This window comes from Leuciscus leuciscus, assembly GCF_965113295.1.
Source record: "Leuciscus leuciscus genome assembly, chromosome: 13".
Lineage (NCBI taxonomy): Eukaryota > Metazoa > Chordata > Actinopteri > Cypriniformes > Leuciscidae > Leuciscus > Leuciscus leuciscus.
The window spans coordinates 16,433,197-16,455,640 of record NC_138737.1 but is presented as its reverse complement, the minus strand read 5'-3'; the positions used below and the strand labels follow the sequence as shown (position 1 = coordinate 16,455,640).

Below are 22,444 nucleotides of genomic sequence, written 5' to 3'. Positions count from 1 at the left end.
GACTGATGTAAATTTAAGTTTCTCAACAAGGCAACACGAAAGTGCATTATTTCTGTTTATAATGTAGTTAAGAGTAGCCTACAACCTGATTAGGAATATTAAACCATAAAATGTCAGTACAAATGTTTAACTAAACTATAGTGATATGATATCAGCTGAGTAAAAACATGTTTGGGATTTAGAGTGTTAAGTTAGTGTGTTGTAAAAAAATGTGTTAGTGTCAAGTTAGTGCATAGTTTTCTTGAATACGTGATGTGCACACTGAAATAGGTGTTGCATTGAGTTTCACTTCACAAAATTCATCTCTGCAAGGCACTTTAATTAATCTGAGTGTCACAACACACACACACACACACACACACACACACACACACACACACACACACACACACACACACTTAACTTATTGATTTGTGTTGATTTCAAATGTGTACTGTGCAATATTATGTTTGACTGGATCTTTTATTTTTCATAATTGAAAAATGAGCAGAAAATAAGAATTTCTGTACAAATTCAGTCTTTTTTGTACTTGCTGTCACTCTCTTCCTTCTAAACAACATAAGGTTTACTTATTTTTTTATTAAGTTGTAGTATCACTGCGTAACAGTCATTGGTTTATCCATTTGTATGTAGAAGTCTCTCTCTCTCTCTCTCTCTCTCTCTCTTAGGGTGGGGCATCTGTTAAGTTCATCTGCAGTTGCAGTGTGAGAAACTGTAAGCAGATTTTACACCTAGATTATTGTTTGAGGTGGACATGAAATTATGGAGAAAGAAAACTCTCATGAAGATTCTGTGTCTTTTCATAGGTAATATTCCTTTCTTTACATTTTCCATCCATTTCCTGTTTGATAGCCATTCCAATCACGCATACTATTTTTTTTTTTGTGTGTGATAACAATATTATATTTAGAGATGTATACAGATAATTTCACATTGAATTCATCACTATAAAACACATAATGTAACTGAGTTTGATATTTTGAGAGCTTTGTGTTTAGTTATCTGAAATTTGTATGGGTCAAAGTTTACAAAGTGTAATTTCTCTGCAGTTCTCTGTTTAACTCAACTGAAAAGTTTTACTGTTTTCTCCAGTTTTCAGTAGTGTGTTGATGAAGTCTGGAGATGTTTTTGAGGGAACACTGGGTGAAAAGGTGGAGATCACATGTCCATATTCAGTTGGTTACACATATTCACCCAAGTACCTTTGCCGTGATCCCTGTAGTGGATCACAGCATGTTTTGATTAAAAGTGAAAAGACTGATCAGGTCGTCTCTGATGGAAGATACTCTTTGATTAATTCTGCGAATACAAAGTTCTTCACTGTAACCATCAAAGATCTCAGACTCGAAGACTCCGGTGTTTATTACTGTGGAGTTGACAAATGGTTCAAAGACGAATTGAAGAAAGTTCATCTGGCTGTCCATCAAGGTGGGTTTTTATGCAAGCAGTTTTTGAATATATACATTTGTCTTCCTATTGAAATAATTTCACATAGCTTTACAAAATGTTTATTAAATTCCTCCTTTTTCTGTTTTTTTTTTTTTTTTTTTTCAGCAGCTCCTGTGAACAGACCATCACACACCTCTGAAAAGACAATTACAACTACAATTACAACTACATCTACATGGACAACAACACTCACCTCTACAGGTAAAAGTGAATCCAGTCAGCAAAAAATTGAATTTTTTTAATACTGACATTTCATCTAAAATCACTAGTATTGTTTCTATTTTATTAATTTTGAGTTTTAAAAAGTGTAGTTTGTTCTTAAGGTGAGACATATAGGCAAAAACAGTTTTTTCATGCATCTGTCAATTTTGAGATTTTGGGCTTTTTATAAAAAAGTGTTTTTTTAGACTTGTGGAAAGAAAACATCCAAAATACTCCTTTAAGTATATATTTTATAGCACGTTATTTATTTGCTTCTGTAGATTTCAATTACAGTAAATATATTTAAAGGCCATTTTCTCAAAATGAGTTTTTTGCTTAGAAATCTAGCACTTACAGTACACCAAACTTTACAGTTATATTTCTATCTATATTCTGAAGGATTTTTTTTACAGAGTGGTTTGTTCATATATAATTTGCCTGATTTTATACAACATTTTATTCCTGGTAATGGTGAAGTTGTATTATTTTCCGGCTGTTGAACAGTATTTTTTTTTAATTATTGGGTTATAAAAAGAGATACCCAAAATCCCCTCAGTAAAAACCTTTGACTCTTAAAATGTCAAAAAATTAAACAAGAATTTTGAACCTGGCTTTATCCAATGTTCAGATTTTTGTTCTTGAAATGTATGCAAATTAGTGCATATTTAATAAGATAATGCCTCATTTGCATATTTAAACATAACATTTCAGAAAACTTGTTATAGAAAAAAGTTTGCAATTCTTCATGTAATCAATCAACTGGGGAAGTATGGTGATATCTATCCCTATATTTTACCCTGTATTCACCTGGGGTTGCCTTAAATAAAAACAATTGGACTCTATTAACATACAATACTGTGATTTTGTCTCACAGAAAATTCTCACTCATATGAACTGTTACCACCAACAGTCCCATCATCAGGTTCCACTCCTTTAATCAACAGCTCTGGTAACTCTTCTTTTTTATATATTGTTAGTTGTTGCTGTAAGAATTCTTACAATAACAGTAATTTATTGGTAATTTGTTATTTGGTAATTTATTTATTTTTTGTCCTTACACTAGTTTACTGGTCACGGCAACATGTAATACTGTAGTAATTATATAATCTTGTTCTTATTATTCCTGTAGATGTGACTGCGGTTTGTGCAGGTGTTTTGTCATTCCTCGTTTTCTGGATTCTTGTGGCTTTAGTGTTTATCTACAGGAAAAGATCAGATGCAAAGTTCAGATGTACGATCACCAGCACTTTAAGACTTCAACTGCATCAATAATAGTAGAAAGTTGATAGTAATGAAAGACTTAAAAAAAAGAAGTAATTTAAATAACCTCAAGCATTAATATGCCATGTTTATGATGCTTCCAAACTTCATACTGTGATGAAATCTTATATTCCTCAGAAATCTAACATTATTTGTATTATTCACATGTCGATGCTTTGAAACCTCACACTATTGAAAATACAGTTCAAGATCCAGCAGAATTCAACCAGGTATGGAAACCTCTCTTTTGCGCAACAAAACAAATGTATCTGATTGATTTATCAAAAGAAAAAAGAAATGAAAAATTATCAGCATTGCACTCATGAGTGCATTTGAGTTATTGCTTTGAAAGTCTTAAAAGTTTTGAATATACACTCACTTATAAAATCTTTACTGTATATGAACTCCTGTTGTTCCCTTTTTCTCTCTGCCAGACTGTGGACGATGTCTGTTACCTCTGTGAAGAAACAATAGTGGTGTATATTTTGGATGATCCACCTAAAGGAGACAGTTCTTCATTATTATATTCAACTGTACATTACTGTGATGACTCAAGAACAGGGTAATTCTGAAATGTTTCATTGAATATTTACTATTCTCCAAGTTTGGCCCTAGTTAATCTCACGAGCAGCAGCATCTTCATCATGTCTCGCTTTTTATCTGTATAACATCATTTCTGTAATCATTTCAGTAAAAACAATAAAAAGTATATTGTCTGCAGTGTAACTTTAGCCATTTGTAAGTATGATGCCCAGGCCTTATGAACGGTGCTTCACCATTTCCTGGCTGGCACATCACCATTTCCTGGCTGGCACATCAGTAACTGTTGTTTAGTTTTGACACTGTTTGCAGAGCATTTGTGGTGCATGTGGTCAAAGATGGAACATTTTGCAAATGTTCATGCTTACCAGTTGCAAACCAAATAAGCAACTATCCCTTGACTTTGAATGGAAATCTGTGTGGTCGCTCATAGCCTAATTTAGTATGTCTAAATGTTATAGCCCATGTTGAATTAAGAGCACTGAGTCGTCAGTTTAGTGATTCCAGGATTAGTAAGTGGGATTTTTGATGACTTGTTACAGTCCAGGTTCTTCTGTACTGGTCACTTTTGAGCTCATAGGAAAGACTCTTAATATTGTCAGATCCCCCCCGCGCATGCTCAGTAAAATGTTTATCTCATAGCTCAAGGTTTCTAAACCTTCTCAAACCTTTTGACCAACACATGCCTATGCAGCTGTTCAAAATGCATAAACAAGGATTTTTACAGATGACTTTATAGAGATTGCACTCACTCACACAGCAATTTGTATCAGATTAAGTACCTTTCATTAACGCTGTCTCTTTAACCCGTTCGTGGCTGTCAGGTCAGCATTCCGCGCGCTGCAGTGACGTTTGCATCCGCGGGCGTGACGGGAGTCTGTCTGTGATTGCGCGACAGTGTTATCCTGCATGCTACTCGAGCTGTGGGACACGGTGAGTGAACTGTTAACGAACCCAGAAACACCACGACCCGGCACGGACAGTTGCTTACTAGTACTGTACAGCGAGTGCCGGGTTTTGAAGGAAAGTCGCTGAACGAAACCTCGCGTAACGACTATGCTAACGTGCTAGCGTGAGCTAATGAGGCTCAGGCCGGGTAACTGAGCAGAATCAACCCGCACAGCAGCGCCGCTTCCCGGTAGAATTCATAGGAAACAGCGCTGCGTTAACAGGCCGCGGTCTTTCCTGCGTGCAGACGAAAACACAAATACACACACAAACCTGTCCGCATGTTAACGGTGAAATATTTGATCTCTACGGCTTATATGTTACTACTATGTGCTTGTTAACTAGTTAAACTGTGAGTTTATGTTTATACTGCGTTTTGATGCACATATGAACTCCTAGTGTAGGCTACACACTGGTATGCATTCTTCATTCGACAAGTGACAAAAATGACATTACAGCTGTTAGTGTAAAGGAATGTTTCATGCAGTCTATAGTCCTACAGCTATTGAAGAGCTGCATGTTAAGATCACAAAACAGTCCTGGTGACACTATAATTTTATTCATTTGTCGAGTGGAGACATTGGGAATAGGTTATTCCACATTTAACGTTACACCTGTTTCAGTTCTATCTGTATATTTATTTGGATTAATCTATTTTTAAAGGTATAGGAACTTAGTCCGGTAAACTAGTACATTTTTATTATTTACTGGTCTGAAGAAAATGCAATCTCATATCTGGTTTATGCCTTATTGCTTATAGTGATTCACTTTGAGTGGAATGACTGGAAGAGATGTGGATATGTTTGAATTCACACACAGGGCTTTTCTTTATTTATATTTTTCTAGAAGTTATTCACAACCACTGAAAATATTGCTTTCTCTTTAAGGGTACTGTCTCATAAGACAATACACAAACAAACCTCCATGGTCATTTATCACCTGCCAGTAACTGACTTGCTTATTTACAGAACAAGATGGGAATTTAGGAGGGTGGGATTATAGCAATGATGACAAAGACTAGTGAAAGGTTTTTCGATGAGACCTGTTTTCCTGTTTGTTCATATGACGTTCGGCATTTAGCCTCTTTTTGTAGAGTTAATTGCTTCAGGCTGAATGAAATGGTGCATTAGCATAGCATCAGTTGAATCTGCATGCAGTAGATAAGCTGTTTGTTTGGTCAGTTGGATGCATATGCATCTGTGATTATAGTGGAATTTAAAGTGAACTCTGAATAATCTCAAATAGCCCTTTAAAACATTTGCTGGGAATGTGCACGACTGTAGTGATGGTGCTTTAAAGGAAATTCATTTAAAATTGCAATATATCAAAGAGTGTTTTACCATGCAAACTGCATAACTAAAGCATGTCAGGGATGGAAATTAGCACCCGCCACCAGCCAAATGCGGGTGATTTTGTGTTGTGGCGGGTAAACTCGCTTCACCTACCGGCCACCGTGGCGGGTAAAAATAGCATAGGCCTACTATTTCACACGGACGGCGGACACTTTTAGAGGAGGCACACCTTAAAAAATGTGGCGTTACATCGCAGGCGTTAAGAGTTCTGCAGAGAAAACATCTCAGGAGGAGCCAGTGGACAAAGAGGCGAAGGTAAAAAAAAACGTTTTTTTAAAGAACGATGGAGAAAAGCAGACAATGGGGAGTCCCGCGATTGGTTAGTTTACGACGAGACAAGTTCTGCTCGGTATGTCGTCAACACGCTTCAGAAGATTGTGTGTGTCAGGCACGGCGCCAGGATTCCAGTTTTGGATGGGCCAGACCAATTGTGGGTGGGCCTTAAATTAAAAACGTTATTCAATCACTGTTTAACCTAATAAAAATTACAGACTAATATACTGTTATATTATCTGTGCGTATAATATAGATTTTAATAGCTTGATGCTCTTTAAATATTTTGTTGCGTTGTAAAAAGTGTCGGTGCATAGGACGGCCCGATCCGCGATCGCTCTCCATGGTTCTGACCAAAGAAGAAGAGCGCTTTGTAATCTCCATTACGCATCATACCTGGCGTTGTCTCTTAGTGCGCTACGAAGACTCTTGAGGTATAATTAACTAAAGGTATACTGCCACTAAAGGTATACCATTGCTAGGCGTCTTCAGGGCTATCATCCACTCGCGAGGCAGAGGCGCTGGCGCCCTCCTAGCAACGGCGCTGGTCGCCGAGAAGGATATGATACATCATGAGATGCGCAAATATGTCTGGAGACATGACATGTATAAGACATGATTTTGACCACTTCATTGAGTTTTGTTTTGTAGAAAGACTCTTTTTAAAAGATTTTCGTTTTGTATAGATTGTATCTTAATTTTGATCAATGTTTTATCAACCAATTGCCCGTATAATAATAAATAAAAAGAAAATATATAGCAGACAATGTAATAAGGCGCCGACACAATCACTTGCATTGCACGTGAACTGGAGGGTGCCGAAACTCAGCTTGTGCCTCACAGATTTTAGAAATATAGGCTATATATTACAGAAAGCTTGAAATGTCTACTTTTAAACGAAAATATTCAAAACCAAAATAAATAGGCTACTCTCTGATTGTGAAATGTGAAATATGTATATCCATATGAAAAGTGCATTTCTCTCTGGCGTTCATGGCGAGTCCGCATCGTCAACTTCATCTTTGCAGCGACACAGAAAACAACAGTTTATTAATAAATAATTAAATGTCTCCTTGCTATTTTAGACACATTCATAATCATTACTTTCATAACCGGTTCTTTGTGGCAAGCTTTAAGCGTGCGGTCGTGCGCTTGAGTGCGGCTATACTACGTAAACGCTCATTATCCTGTGTAGGCTATATAGCCTATTTAAGTAGCATAATTAAAATAATATACAGGGGTGATTTGTCCACGAATGGCTTAAATGAACAACTACTAGTCGACTAGAATTTATTTATTTTTTAAGTCGGAGGCAGCCCTTATTCCACATATTTTCGAGCCAGGCTCAGGCCATTCGCTCTCCACTCACAAGCTCTGATCAGAACAAACCCGAACCGCTGTCTGCTGAACTTGCGCAGAAACATCAACAGAGACATAACCAGCTTTTTAAAAAATTTAAAACTAAACATTTATACATTCATTGGTGTGTATAAGAAAGAAAGAGAAAATGTCAGCATTTCATTGAGACTTGAGATTAAATAAACTGCTTAAATATTGTAGATCTTGTAGTATTAATTTTCACATGCAGTTACACATTGTCGGTTAAAAACAAGAAAGTGGCTGGTAAAAACATTGAGTGGCTGGTAGATTTTGAAATCCACTAGCCACAGTGGCCGGTGGACAAAAAAGTTAATTTCCATCCCTGATGCTAATTCAAGTTGGCATGAAATGGAAGTTGAGATCATGATTTCTTCCTTATTGTTGGTGTGACGTATATCTGCGAAACGGCTTCTCAAACATTGTAGGGCATGGTTGGTCATGTGAGTGACAGGTTGCTGGGGAGGGATTATCGTTGGAATGTTCTGAAGACCAGGAAAATTTAATGAGGGAAACTTAATGTTTTTGATAAATTTATGAGGGCACATGAATTTTTTTATTTATTTATGTTTGCGCATAAAACGTGTATAGTACAATTTTTAACAATCTAGGCAAAAAAGAGAAGGGGATGATAATGGTTTGGCAGTAATTAGATTATGAAAAAGTGGTGTAAATATGGTTAACGTTTATTCATCTGGTAACCTCAAGTGTGTTAACCACTTCAGACAAGTGATTTGAGTGTGTGTGTGCTGTGATTTAATCCTACAGGCCTCAGCATGCGTGAATATAAGCTTGTCGTCTTGGGCTCTGGAGGCGTTGGGAAGTCTGCATTGGTAAGTTCAGGATTATTTAAGTGTACACATCATTGTTGTATTATATATGGGCATTTTATACAGTTTATAACTGTATTTGTTGTGGCTTTTTTAATCTAGTCAATAGTATTTATTTGGATTGAATGAGATTCTGGTCTTTTCTCACACAGACAGTCCAGTTTGTACAGGGAATATTTGTTGAAAAATATGACCCCACAATAGAAGACTCGTATAGAAAGGTAAGTAAACCTTTTTGGTGTGGCTGAAGTGGCATAGCTGAATTAATACTCTATTATAGGAATATACATTAACACAGTACTTGACACCCTCTTTTTTTTCTTTTTTTTAGCAAGTTGAGGTTGATGGGCAGCAATGTATGCTAGAGATCCTGGATACTGCAGGCACAGTGAGTTCAATATGATGCATGAACTGTTCCGGCCAATTAGTTAATTAGGCTATGTTCAGACTCAGTCCAAATCGGATTTTTGTGCCTATCCGATTGAAATCCGATCAGATTTAGCAAGTGTGAACGGCAAAAAATCACACAAAAAGCTATTTTTACAAATCCGTTTCAAGCTACATCCATATGTGGTTTGAAACCTATTCAAATCGCATTTCTGGAAATCTTTTTCATTCTGACTGCTCTGATCGGATTTCGTGTGGTTTATGTGACACTCAGACGTTGATATTGGAAACATGCTGAAAGTCGCTGCAGACTAGGTTGTGTGTGTTGTTGCAAAGTGCCGGATGAGCAGAATATGACAATATAACATGTTTTGAAAACGGCAGAGACGACAGCGTGGAAAAAGTCGCTCATTCCAGCTGCATCCTACGTTTCTGCTGCTGCCTCAGGAGATGTATTCCAGCACTGCGGCTACACATTTTCATGTTGTAAAAAATAGGACAACATCTGTATTGCAAACCCCTCCATGTTGCGGTTGTTGTTGTTTGCATATACCTACCAACGCAACGTCATTGTCATAGAAACCAATGCAGATATTACGGAAAATGGAAAAGTGGCATTGACACAAATCGGATCAGAACAGTAGCGATATACAGTGTGGACAGTTAATAATTTTAGATCATATTCCAATCGGATACAGAAATAATCGGATTTGGACTGACAGTGTGAATTTAGCCTTAGTCTTCCATGTGAACTCAATAGATTATTGATTATTTGCCTACAGGAGCAGTTCACAGCGATGAGGGACCTGTACATGAAGAATGGTCAGGGTTTTGCTCTGGTTTACTCCATCACAGCACAGTCCACCTTCAATGACCTCCAGGACCTACGGGAGCAAATTTTGAGGGTGAAGGACACAGAGGATGTGAGTCACATTATAATAAATTATTATTAATATTTGCGGTGCTTGCTTTGGCAAATCATCGTGATTTTTTTTTTTGTAAAAAAAAAAAAGAAAGAAAATAAATCATGAACCTGACAGCCCAGCTAATGTCAGCCATAGCAAGTATTAACCAGCAAATGCAAAACAATGAAGGCACAAAACTATTTTGATTTTACTGAGACCACAAGAGCTCAGAGACACGGATGACATTTGCAGAAGCTTCCTTCACACTGTGGCACACTACGCTACTTCACCACTGCACCCACATTCTGTATTTAAAGCTCTTTGCTTAGTATGGGTTTTCCATGCTTGCACAATTTCGGTTCTTTATGTAAATTACATAAACAAATTAAGCATGCATATACACTACCGCTGAAAAGTTTAAAGTTAGGAAGACTTAAAAAAAATCATTTTTGTTGAAAGAAATCTCTTGTGCTCACCAAGGCTTCATTTACTTAATAAAAAATACAGTAAAAACCATAATATTGTGAAATATTATTACAATTTAAAATAGTGGTTTTCTATTTTGATATATTTAGGGGCCAAGCACTGAAAGTGCGTAGGCACCTCTTGAAATCGTTGGTGTTGTTATTATTATTCTGTCGTATGGATTATGGAAGTCTAAGGCAGCCCATAGAACCGCTTGCGGGAATGTTATGAAATTTGGCACACTGACAGAGGACAGTCTGAACAGTCACCATAGCAAATTTGGAATCTCTAAATCGATCCCTCTAGCGCCACCAACTGTCCAAAGTTTCACTCATGTTTATGATAATAACGTTAGAATCATAAAAGCTAGACATTTTTTTTTTGTTTCTTCTGATTACTTGTCAAATCTTTGAATTCTCTGAAAAATCTTATCGTTAAGAAACTCGGTATGGGTCATCAATACGATGCCCTGAAGGAGGCTGAGAAGTTTTGAACCAGCGCCACCTAGTGGTCAAATTTATTTTTCAAATGCTTATAACTCTAGGTGTGGTTGACTTATTTTCACGCGAGTCATCTCCTTAGGTTCCTGAATCCTTGCTGAGTCCAATGATACCAAACATGCTAGGTTTCGCCTTACTGTTTGTGTAGCATTGTGATTTAGTGCTTATAAAACATTTGCCAATATCTTGGAAACCGTTAGACCGATCGAGTCAAAACCGCCATAGGAAGTTTGGAAACACAGTTCATTGGCTATATATTAGTGCCCAAATGTCAACATTTTTATAGTAAGTGGCAAAAAAATCTAAAGTCACTCATGGGGAATTTTTTATGTTCACTTCTCATACATATAAATGTCTAACTCTAAAACAAAATGAGATATTTTCATCAAATTTGACACACATGAATGGGTTCACTCTGAGAACACATAAAAAAGAGGTGGAACTGCACCACTTGGTGGCGCTATAATAGAACAAAACAAGGACATTGCCATTAATTACAATATAATATCATGATATTAAATGCTAAACTTTACGAATGCATTGTGGCTCTTCAGCTATCAGGTTAACCATAAGCTACAATAGTATTAGGATAGCTTAGCATTAGGGCTGTGCAATAGTTAAAAAATGTATCACGATATAATGTTTTATATCGTTCGGTATCGATAATTATTGAAAAAAAATTGATTAGAAAAGTTTGAATATAAACCTCTGTTTTTTATCCACATTTTTATTTATCCACATTATTAAGGCAAACGACAAATTATATTAGTTTTAGCAGTCAAAAACCAAAAATGTAAACAAAAATATCTTCTTTATGTTACAAAATGTGTGCAATGTAAAAGTGTAAATGTGGAACAATCAAGGCAAACTTTGAGGTAGATCAACATGTAATAAGTAAGAGTGTAATGGTTCACAAAATTCCCGTTTCAGTTCGAAACGACACGTTGTCACGGTTAGGTACGTTTTCGATACAGCAAAAAGAAAGAAATGCCAGAGAAATTTCCTTTTATTAATTTTTTTTTATGTTTTTATTAAATTAGGCTACATTTCATTACATTTGTCATTTGATGTTGGGCAACGATGTGGTGGTCGCGTGAGCGATGCGCGCGCATTTTAATGAAAATATCCAGTGTTATATAAATTTTTTTTTTAGATCGTTACCGACAATGGTGTACTGTCGATAAATACAGATACCGTTTTATCGCCCAGCCCTACTTAGCATGCTAATCTGGTTAACATGCTTTTGTTTGCTAATACTTACACTGAAGCCTTGGTAAGTCAGCGTCAACTGAGTGGCGCGAGCTGCTAAACCACGTGCCACGAGCCCCGAACCACTCAGGTTGTGGGTTAGAATCCTGTGTGGCACATGCCACATACCGCAAGAGGTACTGTGGCCAGAAGTGGTGCAAAAGTTGCTTCATTTCCAGACATGGTGTCCATCTGAGAAGGAACTCAATAAATAAGACGTGGTGCATATAAAAATTCTTAATTTTGAGTTGATTCTCACTTGAACTATGGAACATCGGCATCTTGGTGAATGCACTTCTTCCCAGTGGTGCAACGAGATAAGTGACAGGCATCTGATCCAGAGATAGTGATGTTCGAGTCCGCGTGGGACATCTTTAGATTTTTTTTTTACATATAGTGTCATTTCGATTCCTTTATTATTCAAGCGTTGTACTAATCTTTATTTCTCTTGGATTAGAAATAAGTATATTTTGTTCATTCTCATCTGAACTTCTGTTCATTTTGAGGTCATTTTCACCTGTACTTCTGAACCAGCTCTTTTGGCCCCGTATCGCTGCTTGCAGCTATATTTTAAATTGTAATTTATTCTTGAGATGCCAAAGCTGAATTTTCAGGATCATTACTCCAGTCTTCATTGTCACATGATCCTTCAGAAATAATTCTAATATGCATATTGATTATTATCATTGTTGAAAACAGCTGTGCTGCTTAATATTTTTTTTGGAACTGTTATACAATTTGTATGATTCTTGGATGAATAGAAAGTTCAAAAGAACATTTTGATTTAAATGTAATGTGCTATTGCTGATAAAAAGTATTCATTTCTTAAAACAAAAGAATTTCTTGTGCCTTTATATAAGACACTGATGTTTTCTGTTCGATGCTATTTTAAAATCAATTACAATTCTTTGAACTGTTAGTGAGTGTGATTTCTGCTAAAACCAAATTCAAACGCAGTATACACTCATCAGATGTCTCTCTCTATTTGTGTCTAGGTGCCAATGACCTTGGTTGGAAATAAGTGCGATTTAGAGGATGAGAGGGTGGTCGGGAAAGAGCAGGGTCAGAATCTTGCTCGTCAATGGAGTAATTGTGCCTTTCTAGAATCTTCTGCCAAATCAAAGATCAATGTCAACGAGGTGAGACAGAGTTCACCGCACTTTATCCAGAGAAAGATAAAAACACTTTTGTACCAAGTACACAAAGCCAGTTCTCTAATAAGTCTTTTTTGTGTGTATATCAGATCTTTTATGACCTGGTAAGACAGATAAACAGAAAGACGCCGGTGGAGAAGAAGAGAGCGAAAAAGAAGTCAAACTGCATCCTGCTGTAACACAACTGCATCACCGCAGCAGCTCTGAGCCAGGTAGTTGATCAGAAATTCATTAGGAGTTTGTACATGCACCATTAAGTACTCTACATCCATGATATAGTGGAATTTTTTAAAATTATTTATCTGTTGAAATTTAATATTTAAATTGTACATACTCATTTATCCTGTTTTTACATTCAGATTACATTTGCCGTCATTTAATGCTCAAACAGTAATAATTTAACACTGTTAAATGTAATCTTTAGCAAATCTCAAACATCCATTTTTCATACTGTACATTAAAACGCTGTAATGCCTAAATTTGTAGCCTTTAAACTGATTGTATCTATTCTTATGCTGAACTTACTTTTTGGTTTACCAGCTAAGAGCTTGCTGAAGGGGTTAGTTGAGGCGGATGTCATGATTTTCTTCTTTCTTTTCAGATTGCCGAAATGAAGAACTGTTGCCCAGCTGGCCAACATTCCAGTTCCTCTCTACAGTTATTGGCCAAACAATCAATAAGGCAGAACACCACAGACTCCTCAACTAAAACACAGACTTGACAGAAAAAGAGATGCAGCCTCTGCCTTTTCTTCCAGAACAGTCTTGAAAATGACCCCCCCCCCCCCCCGCTCTTTGCTTACTGTTTTTTTTTTTTTTTTTGAAGGAGATTCTACAATGAGGAACTGTGTCTGGAGCAAAAGCTCTGTCTGTGATGTGGCAAAGAGGGGTTAGACAGTCTGGGAGAGGGTTCAGGACTTTCTTAATGCCTACATAAAGAAAGGGGACATTTCAAAACATGTTCATGTTTATAAAATTATCAGAAATGTTTTTTCCCCCATCATGTTTGGACTATCAATAACCATTTGTACAGAGAAGAAGCTGTGTCCTTCATTCATCAAAACGTTTTTCCTGAGTGACTTTGACTCATTTCTTTACATCTGACAAAAATTGTGGAAAATTAAAAAAGTTGTTTTTTCTTTAGGGTGGTAATTTGAAAATTGGATCTGTCTATCTTGAAGATAAAGATATATTGTAGCCACTGCATTTTTTTTTTTCACAATCAAATTTACATTAATTTTCCAGCTTTTAAATGATAACATTTTTTTAGTATATTTTCTTCCCTTTATTTTCTTTTGCGGTAGGCTGTAGCTCAGCCTGGGATAAATATCAACCGTTTTGTGCCTGAGCAGGAGAAGAATGAAATCAGATCTTTAATGCAGAGATGACTTCTCCTCCGATAACCGCTAAACCAATAATTAATAGTCAGGCCTTGACACTTCATTTGCCAAGTTAAATCAGTCTTGATGTGTCAAATGTTTCATTTTTTTTCTTTGTTCTACTCCATGGTTTAGTTGAACATTTCAAGCAAAGTGTCTGGCTGGCTTTTGAAATGTTTTTAAAGTAATGTGTGCTTTGATTTCTTTTTTTGACATTGATTTAAATAAATGTATTTCATATTGATGTGGTGTTTTATGTGCATTTATAGATTGCCATTCCTCACCAACATGCGGAGATACTTTTCAGTGTGGCTCACTTTATGTACTGTAGATAAAGATACATCACTAAGTAAGCCATGCAAATAATTCCACTTATCTTACACTTTTATAAAATAATCTTACAAATAGGGAATGCGATAAGTGAATTTATACTTGCGGCACAACATATACACCGGTTACACAGACAAGGCTTAAGCCTAGTCCCAGACAAAAAGGCCATTTTGAGCTGTTTTAACTGAAAGCAACTTGCACTAGCATATCTTAAATGTTTTGTCTCAAGATGTACACCAGTAATGTTTTTTTTCTAAGGAATATTTATAAAAGCTAGGGTCCTAATTTAACTATGGCCTAATCCTGGCTTAATCTAAATCCTGTCTGTGAAACCAGGCCTACATGTTGTATTAAATGCAGAAAAACAGCACAAGTGTTTTTTAATTCATAGAGTAATGTGAAGAAATAAGTCATGACAAAGGTAGATGTTCCTGATCTAAGACTTCATGGAATTCACTTGTACAGGAACTTGATTTTATTTTTAATTTATTAAAAAAACAGCTTCCCACATCACATCATGTATAAAATAGCTTCAAGAACAGGTATATAGATTATTGCAGGACCCATATCCATGTGTTTTATATATAGAGAGAAGAGAACATGAAGTTGCAGATAAAACAGACAGGCATTTGCATTTTTTTCATTTTTGCATAGCAATTTAGCATCATTGCATAGTTTTTCTGTCACACACAAAACAGCTTTACACATTAAACAGTCACACGTCTGTCACACATTAAACAGCTTTACTTTATGCTTGCAAAGCTTTTTTATGCAAGACAGTTGTGAAAAAATGCACCAATAAAGACTTTTTCATAGAGTGATTGACAGTTAGGCATCCTCCTAAACCTAAACACAAGGAAACGAACATCAGCAGAAACAGGATAGACTCTCAAGGGACCTACTAATAGAAACAGTAGCTTATGACTTAATATTTTTCTGTTTTCTTTGCTCTGCCATACTCACATCTCCAACACACACAAACGCACACATCCCAGAACTGTTTACCTAACATATCTTTGGAATTAATTGTTGAGTACTTCTCCTCTCACTTGAGTACCTCAACACCTTTTTTTTTTTATTATTGCTCAGAAACTCATGAGCCCTTCAAGTTGAGTCAGAAATATCATAATTATGAGTTCTCAGCACATGAATAACTGAGCAGAGACATATTTACAAGTGAGAAACTCTGATTTCTAGATGATACATGAGATGCCGAGTTGTGGCGGTGGAAGGGCTGTGTCATGGAAACACATATATAATAGAGGGATTATATAATATATATATTCTAAATCTAGTGGGATCAGTGAGCAGAAAGCAAATCTGTAGCAATGGTGTTTATCACAACTTTAACAGTTTGCTTTACATTTAGTTATACAATGTATAAATAAGTGATCAAATGAATGCATTTTGAATTCACATGTTGCTATTTGGGTTTATTGTTTACAGTATTTTTTGTTGTTGCTTTGTTCAGACTACTTAGTTTTTCTTTTTTGTGACTATGTGCAATTGTGTGTGTAATTCCAATTGTGTGTAATTCTCTTCCATATAGAATCTCTTCCATATGAGTCATTTAAACCCACATAGCTGAGCTGTAATCATACACAGGTGGATGCTTCTCTTCAATCTCCGCCCATCCCCTGTCTATCAAACCCTCTGAGCCCTGATAGGCCACACCCTCTTCCTGAGTGGGCGTGGTTTTCTTCTTCAGTCCTCTTGTTCTCCCCCAGAATGGCTTGCTGACATCTGATTTTGGCTTTCTGTATGTGATCTTTGGTTGTTTACGGACGTCCATCCCTTCGCTTTCATGGTGGTGCCGTGGTCGAACGCGCCGTAGGACCCGTTTAAACATGCTAGTGGTTAGTGAGATTTTCCTGGAGAGATCTTGAGAGTGACTGCTAGATGATGACTCCAGAACGGTGTCTTTGAGACTCGAGTCATTCTGCTCCTCACCTACAGTCTGGCCTCCAACATCCGGCAGATCCAGCCAATTCCCGACCAAATCAGCGAAAACATTGTCTCCCAACACCAATGGCTGTCTGTTTCTGCTGTGGTTCATCAGTGAGGCTGTCCAATCGCTGGAGTCGTCAAAATCGTAAGCGGAGAAATGGCTGTCGGTTGTGTCTTCCTGAGAGGAAAAAGAGGAAGAAGTGCTTAGACTTCCTCTGTGTACCTTCCTGGGTTCGTATATCCTTGGAATATGGCGGGTCTCTGCTGGAGAGCTAGTGAGGAACAAAGATGTTTCCATGGTAAGCTCAGTCTTGAAACATTCTTGTGGAAGAATTTCTTCTGGATTCCGTGTTCGGTCCAGGTGGGTTTTTCTTGAACTGTGATTTATATGATCGAGCATCGAGTTGGTGTATGGAGATGGCTGGCTGGTTTTGCTAGATAACTCCAGCTCCTCCAGCGCAGTTTGGACCTGCAAGAGTTTGAGCTCCTGGAGAGCACCGATCACAGAATTCATCTGAGCGTGGAGACCCTCATCTGACTGCTGCCACAAAGAATCCTATAATGGGAAAGGGAAGAAAGCAAGAGAGCAATTACTACAGCATAATGAAGCAACAATAAATTAAATCTGTCTGACTTCACAGTAATTATCAAAAAATCTATATTTCACCAAACTGTCTGCAATTTCTGCCCAGTGTGCCATCACTGATACCTGGCTCAGCATCTGCTGAAGAGAATGCCGATGTTTTTTTCCCCTTGCCACAAAAGCAATTGAATTGCTTACCGGGAGCTTTGAGGGATTCTTTTCTGTAAAGATGCTTTGATAGACTCCCTTTCTAAAGTTTGCAATCCGTTTTTTTTTTTTTTTCAGCAAGGATTAATTAAATTGTTCAGAAGTGACATTAAAGACTTTAACATTGTTATTATAAAAATCTACTTAAAATAAATGCTGTTCCTTTGAGCTTTCTATTCATCAAAAAAAAGTATCAGTTTCCACAAAAATTTTAAGCAGCACAACTGTTTTCAACATTGATAATAATAGTATTATCAATGTATTATATATATATATATAGTATTATATATATATAATACAAAACGTAAAGAGATGCATGCAAAAATAAAATGCCCGATGAAAATTAAGGATAGAAATGTTTGGATACATTTTTCTATTACATTTTTATTGTGTTTCTTTTTTGGGGGATAAATGTGAATATATATGTTAAAGTGATCTTGACATACAAACATAATATATATGTTTAAATGTCGTTAATACAAAAATGGAGTCTAATTTTATTATATATATATATATATATATATATATATATGATTTTCCATACTGTATGCATTGCAGTCTTTGTTTAGTTGTTTATTTCAATTATTAAATACATTCAAACTAATTCCATTAAATGCCCTAAAACACCCTTTTTCTTCTATCACCAAATAAAACCCGTAATCTTACCTTCGCAGCCTTTCCTTCTCTCGTCTCACTCTCTGTTTTCTGTTCCTTCTCTGCCTTACAAGTGTGATCGATCACCAGTCAGTCTGAGCACAGCAGCACTACTGATGCTATTCTACAGCAACATTGCATCCCAAGGCATGATGGGAGATGTAGGAGCTGACAGGCATGTGGGTGAAATGACTAGACTGTGAGTCATGAACAGCTGAGGCATGTATTTTACTGAGTTGGTCATAAATGCAGGTGTGAGGAAATATAGAGCTTAACTTGTATTTGACCTGAAACATTCCTTTAAATCTAATTTAGATATTCAAATAGGATGTTATATCGCCTATATATACAGCTGGTTATGTGGGCAGCAGAGCCATTAATGTCATTATAAATGTCACTTTTATATGATAAATTCAGTTTTTAAAGTTTACAGAGGTTATTTGTTGTCATAATCACTTTTATGTGATTTGCTAGTTATGGCATGTTCTGTGTTTCACCAGATTTAGCCGTAGGTCCTTTTTCTCATTGTGTGATGTCACTGGCCTCTCCTGTCCTGTGTCAGTTTCCTTTGGGATGTGCCCAGACAGACAGCAGCATTAATCAGACATCACTGACAACACCAACAAATGAGTGATGGTTGTGAGTAACATCCTTATAGCCCTGTTTCCTCATCTAGAAAGCACCTATTTTCTCTAATTAATTTTTCTCTTTATTTTCAGTCGCTATCATACACATAAAGGTTATTTAAATTAACATAAATAAATGAATAAATAAAAAAATAATGAAAATAAATTCAATACAATTTGAGAAGAGAAGGCATGTCACACATGTGTGAGCGCTGACAAAAAAGTGGATATCTTAGCTGTACGCTTGCCAGCCGTCTGATTAAAGTCCTATAGTAGCCTATATAGGCGTTAGGCATTAGACATTAGACTTTAAAAGCCACAGTGACGTGTCGGAGCTGATCTCAATGTGTGTGGCGGCATGGCTGGGTAGCTGAGAAAGTGACATTTTTTACTATGCGTCTGGATAACGTACATTTGGAGACTGAAATAAGTTGTCACTTCACCTCTTAAAGGGATAGTTCACTTTGAAATTAAATTTTGGTATGTTTTAGCTTACCTCAAGGGCATCCAAGATGTAGGTGTCTTTTTTTCCGCAGTAGTTTCAAATTTTCATATATACACTAGATGTCGCATTGGCTACAGTTTCGCAGTAGCCAATGCGACTTCTATTGTATGTATCTATACCCGCCCGCGCTCTCAGATCATTTGGACGCAGCTGTGTTCAAGAGGTAAAAACGATATAAATACTGTTCGTTTTCTCACACAAACCGCTCGTTTCGTGTCTTAGGCCATCAATGTGTACTTACGATGGGGAATTGTTTAATTTGGACGATGGGGAATTGTTTTAATTTGGACTCTGTGCATGCTCTTTGAGACAGTGACCATCGACCTGCATTATATGACTGACAGACAAGAACGGTTTGACCTAAAAATATCAAAATTGAAACTACTGCGGAAAAAAAGACACCTACATATTGGATGCCCTTGAGGTAAGCTAAAACATACCAAAATTTCATTTCAAAGTGAACTATCCCTTTAATAGGGAACAAATAAGAAGCCCAAAAGATATGGGCCTATAGTCAACCAAAATGCATAACTGCAGAGTGTACAACCCACCCCGTCACATGTGGCACTACCATGTGGCACTACCATGTGGCGCAAAGGGACGGTTTGCAACATTGCTCAGTAATTGTGACGTTTTTACTTGTAAATGAAGATAAAATAAAATAACGAAAAAACATCGACACAATTGGCTGATTCATTAGCTAAGCAGTGTCACAAAACAGCCTACACCTCATATGCCTAACTCAACCTGCTGAGTCTTTAGCCACTTTCAATAAACAGTTAATAGACACATCTGTTTCAACACTTGGCCCACAAACACTTGCAATCGTATTTTTATTCTATCTATTTATTTTTTCCTTTATTAAAAACCTTGCTATGTGTAGACCTACTGTGCAAGACTAACTGGGACTAATCACATAACAGTTTATTGATTTTTCTTTCCTATAGGTGGTAGCCTTATTGCAGCTTTGCATATGGATGCATAAAGTGCATTTAAAATATTTCAACATCTCATGAAATTGATCTGTAGTGTTATAATAATACTACTGGGTAAGCACTTTTTTAGCCGCAATGGTGGAGGTTTAAATCTGAAGCAGCAATGACAGGGCAGCATAAAATAAATCAGCACTCACATTTTAAATCATTACAGAAGGGCGAGTACCAGCCAATCAGCGGCCTCATTTTCAAATAACCGCTTCCAATCAGGTGGTTGGTTGCACTTTTTGTGTTTCTCTCAAGCACAAGCACGGCCAACAGGATTGGAATTGGAATGGATAAACATCAACGCACAGGGGAGAAGAACTGCGTCTGAGAAACGCGCATAAAATTGTGTGTAATAAAAAAATAAAAACGCGGGCTCTTAACAAATATTATCCGCCCATATCTGAGAAGATTCGTGTAGTAAAACACACGTGCTGTAAAAGTAGATGAAGAAAGAGGTAGAAAAAGATCAGGAAAATCTCACCAGTTCATGTTTTAGACGCCGAAGGTTACTGTTACTGTCCATGTCACCGAGTTCCGCTCTCTCTTCACCCATAACTGCTGAGTAACAAAATTGAAATAATGTAAAAACTAAACGAAGGTTGATTAATTAAAACTCCATCTAATTCATGTCGCTACCCGCTGAGAGACCGTTAAAATTATCTTTGGTTTTTTCCCGCGTTGGTTTTGGTCAGTCGTGCGATATGAACAGCACTAAATATAATATTCCTCCTCTCTAACGTCTCTGATACACTTCTGATTACATATTCAGATGACATTACAGCCTCTGCGCACAGGCGAAGGAGCAGCCGGTACTACAGTCAAGGCACTGAAGTATGTGTAGTGATTTGAAAGGGAAAGTTCCTGAATAGGATTAACTAACGGTTGTCCGTCAACAAAACAGGTCGTGCTTTCACACCAGCGGTCAGTTCAAGATGAATGGAGGGTTCATGCATAACAATAGAGCTACAATAGTACAGCTTTAACTCAGCTCTTAAGATTCACTCTGATAGATTGGATGTTAGAGGGGGGTTGAGCCTTATCCATTTTGTAAACTTGTTTTTATTTCAGTTCTATCATTTATATTTGTAGCATGTAGTATCTATCTATCTATCTATCTATCTATCTATCTATCTATCTATCTATCTATCTATCTATCTATCTATCTATCTAATTTTGAGAAGGGCACAGTGGCCTGACTTGAAGACGACTTGTGGCAGGGGGCTATCTGACTGTATAGGCTAGTCTTAAATTCAGGGTTATAGGGATGTGTATCATCCCCTTTTCTTTTTTCTGTTTATACCAATGAGCTTCAATGTAACAGGGATGATCTCACTTTAATCAAATACGCTGATGACTTGGTTTTAATTTCTTGCCAAACAGACAAGAGTAGGTAGGCTTGAGAAGGCCTATATTAAAAGTCTTGTACAATGGTTTCACAACAGGCATCTACAATTGAACATTGAGAAGACAAAGGAATTATTATGTGGGAATCAAAATAGGAAAGGTATGGCTACAGCTGGCCTCCCATATGAACAAGTTATAAAAAGTGTAAAGGTAGAGTAAATTTCAAATTTTTAATATTTAGGTATAATTATTGATGACAAACTCTCATTCCAGGAAAATGTGGACCATACGTAAGAAAACAAGACAGCGTTTAGGTCTGCTCAGGAAGTTAAGAAATCTTAGCATTGATAGGAGGATCTGGTTACAGATCGATGACCCAAAGTATTTTAACTTAGGGGGAGACCGGGGACAGTTGCAACAGTTTTTGCATTTCTCTCAATTACTCAGAGACTATTTGGACTAGACCAACCAAATTTGTATATATTAAACTTGCATCTGTCTGCTAATTACCCATACCATATAAAGATGATTATATATGACATATCGTTCACAGTATTTATTTGAATGGAAGAAGTCAGATGTTGCAACTGACCCCGACCCAGGGGACAGTTGCAACACAACCCAGGGACGGTTGCAACATGTTAAAAATACCTTAAATTTCATTAATTAACTTAAGCTTTTTGTCTCAATGAGCAAAGAATTCTGAAAATATTAACTGTTTTAGGCCTACTATAATATTATAGTATTATTTATTTCAATAATATTATTGTAGCCTATTATTTATTTATTTAGTCATATTTATCAAATAACAGTTATTGAGTTTTGTTTGTTCATGTGTAGAACATAGGCCTACATAGATTCAGTGTGCAGGAGTTACAAATGCTATTCAATCTCTCCATATTTCAGTGTCAGACAGGAAGAATTGAACAATTTGCAATGCAACAAGCTTTTATTAAACATGCAATTTATAACTTGTTGCAACCGTCCCCGACCCTATC

The 22,444-nt window shown here is 36.7% G+C and overlaps 2 protein-coding genes across 7 annotated transcripts; one reads left to right on the top strand and one right to left on the bottom strand.

The window, feature by feature from the left end:
* Nucleotides 1-656: 656 nt before the first annotated feature.
* On the top strand, nt 657-14,511 carry rap1aa (RAP1A, member of RAS oncogene family a). 4 transcript variants are annotated; one of them, XR_014211136.1, is made up of 10 exons: nt 657-806; nt 1,093-1,428; nt 1,555-1,650; nt 2,525-2,599; nt 2,780-2,881; nt 3,115-3,140; nt 3,345-3,472; nt 8,169-8,233; nt 8,383-8,451; nt 8,562-8,618. XR_014211136.1 is itself a non-coding variant. In XM_082188395.1 (8 exons), exons 2-7 carry the CDS (start codon nt 8,177-8,179, stop codon nt 13,066-13,068), a joined length of 558 nt encoding a protein of 185 aa, XP_082044521.1. In that variant the 5' UTR covers nt 4,269-4,383; nt 8,169-8,176; the 3' UTR covers nt 13,069-13,101; nt 13,491-14,511. The 4 variants fall into 4 exon arrangements, 1 of the variants encoding a protein (XP_082044521.1); XR_014211137.1 differs by lacking the exons at nt 8,383-8,451; nt 8,562-8,618 and adding an exon at nt 4,275-4,383 and having other exon boundaries at nt 1,558-1,650; XR_014211138.1 differs by lacking the exons at nt 8,383-8,451; nt 8,562-8,618 and adding an exon at nt 4,275-4,383.
* On the bottom strand, nt 13,658-21,059 carry inka2 (inka box actin regulator 2). 3 transcript variants are annotated; one of them, XM_082188384.1, is made up of 3 exons: nt 20,584-21,054; nt 18,001-18,156; nt 13,658-17,100 (listed from the first exon to the last, which is right to left on the bottom strand). In XM_082188384.1, the coding sequence occupies exon 3, from the start codon at nt 17,056-17,058 to the stop codon at nt 16,168-16,170; it is 891 nt and encodes a 296-aa protein (XP_082044510.1). In that variant the 5' UTR covers nt 17,059-17,100; nt 18,001-18,156; nt 20,584-21,054; the 3' UTR covers nt 13,658-16,167. The 3 variants fall into 3 exon arrangements, with proteins under 3 accessions (XP_082044510.1, XP_082044508.1, XP_082044509.1); XM_082188382.1 differs by lacking the exon at nt 18,001-18,156 and having other exon boundaries at nt 20,584-21,059; XM_082188383.1 differs by lacking the exon at nt 20,584-21,054 and having other exon boundaries at nt 18,001-18,717.
* Between the last annotated feature and the right edge of the window lie 1,385 nt (nt 21,060-22,444).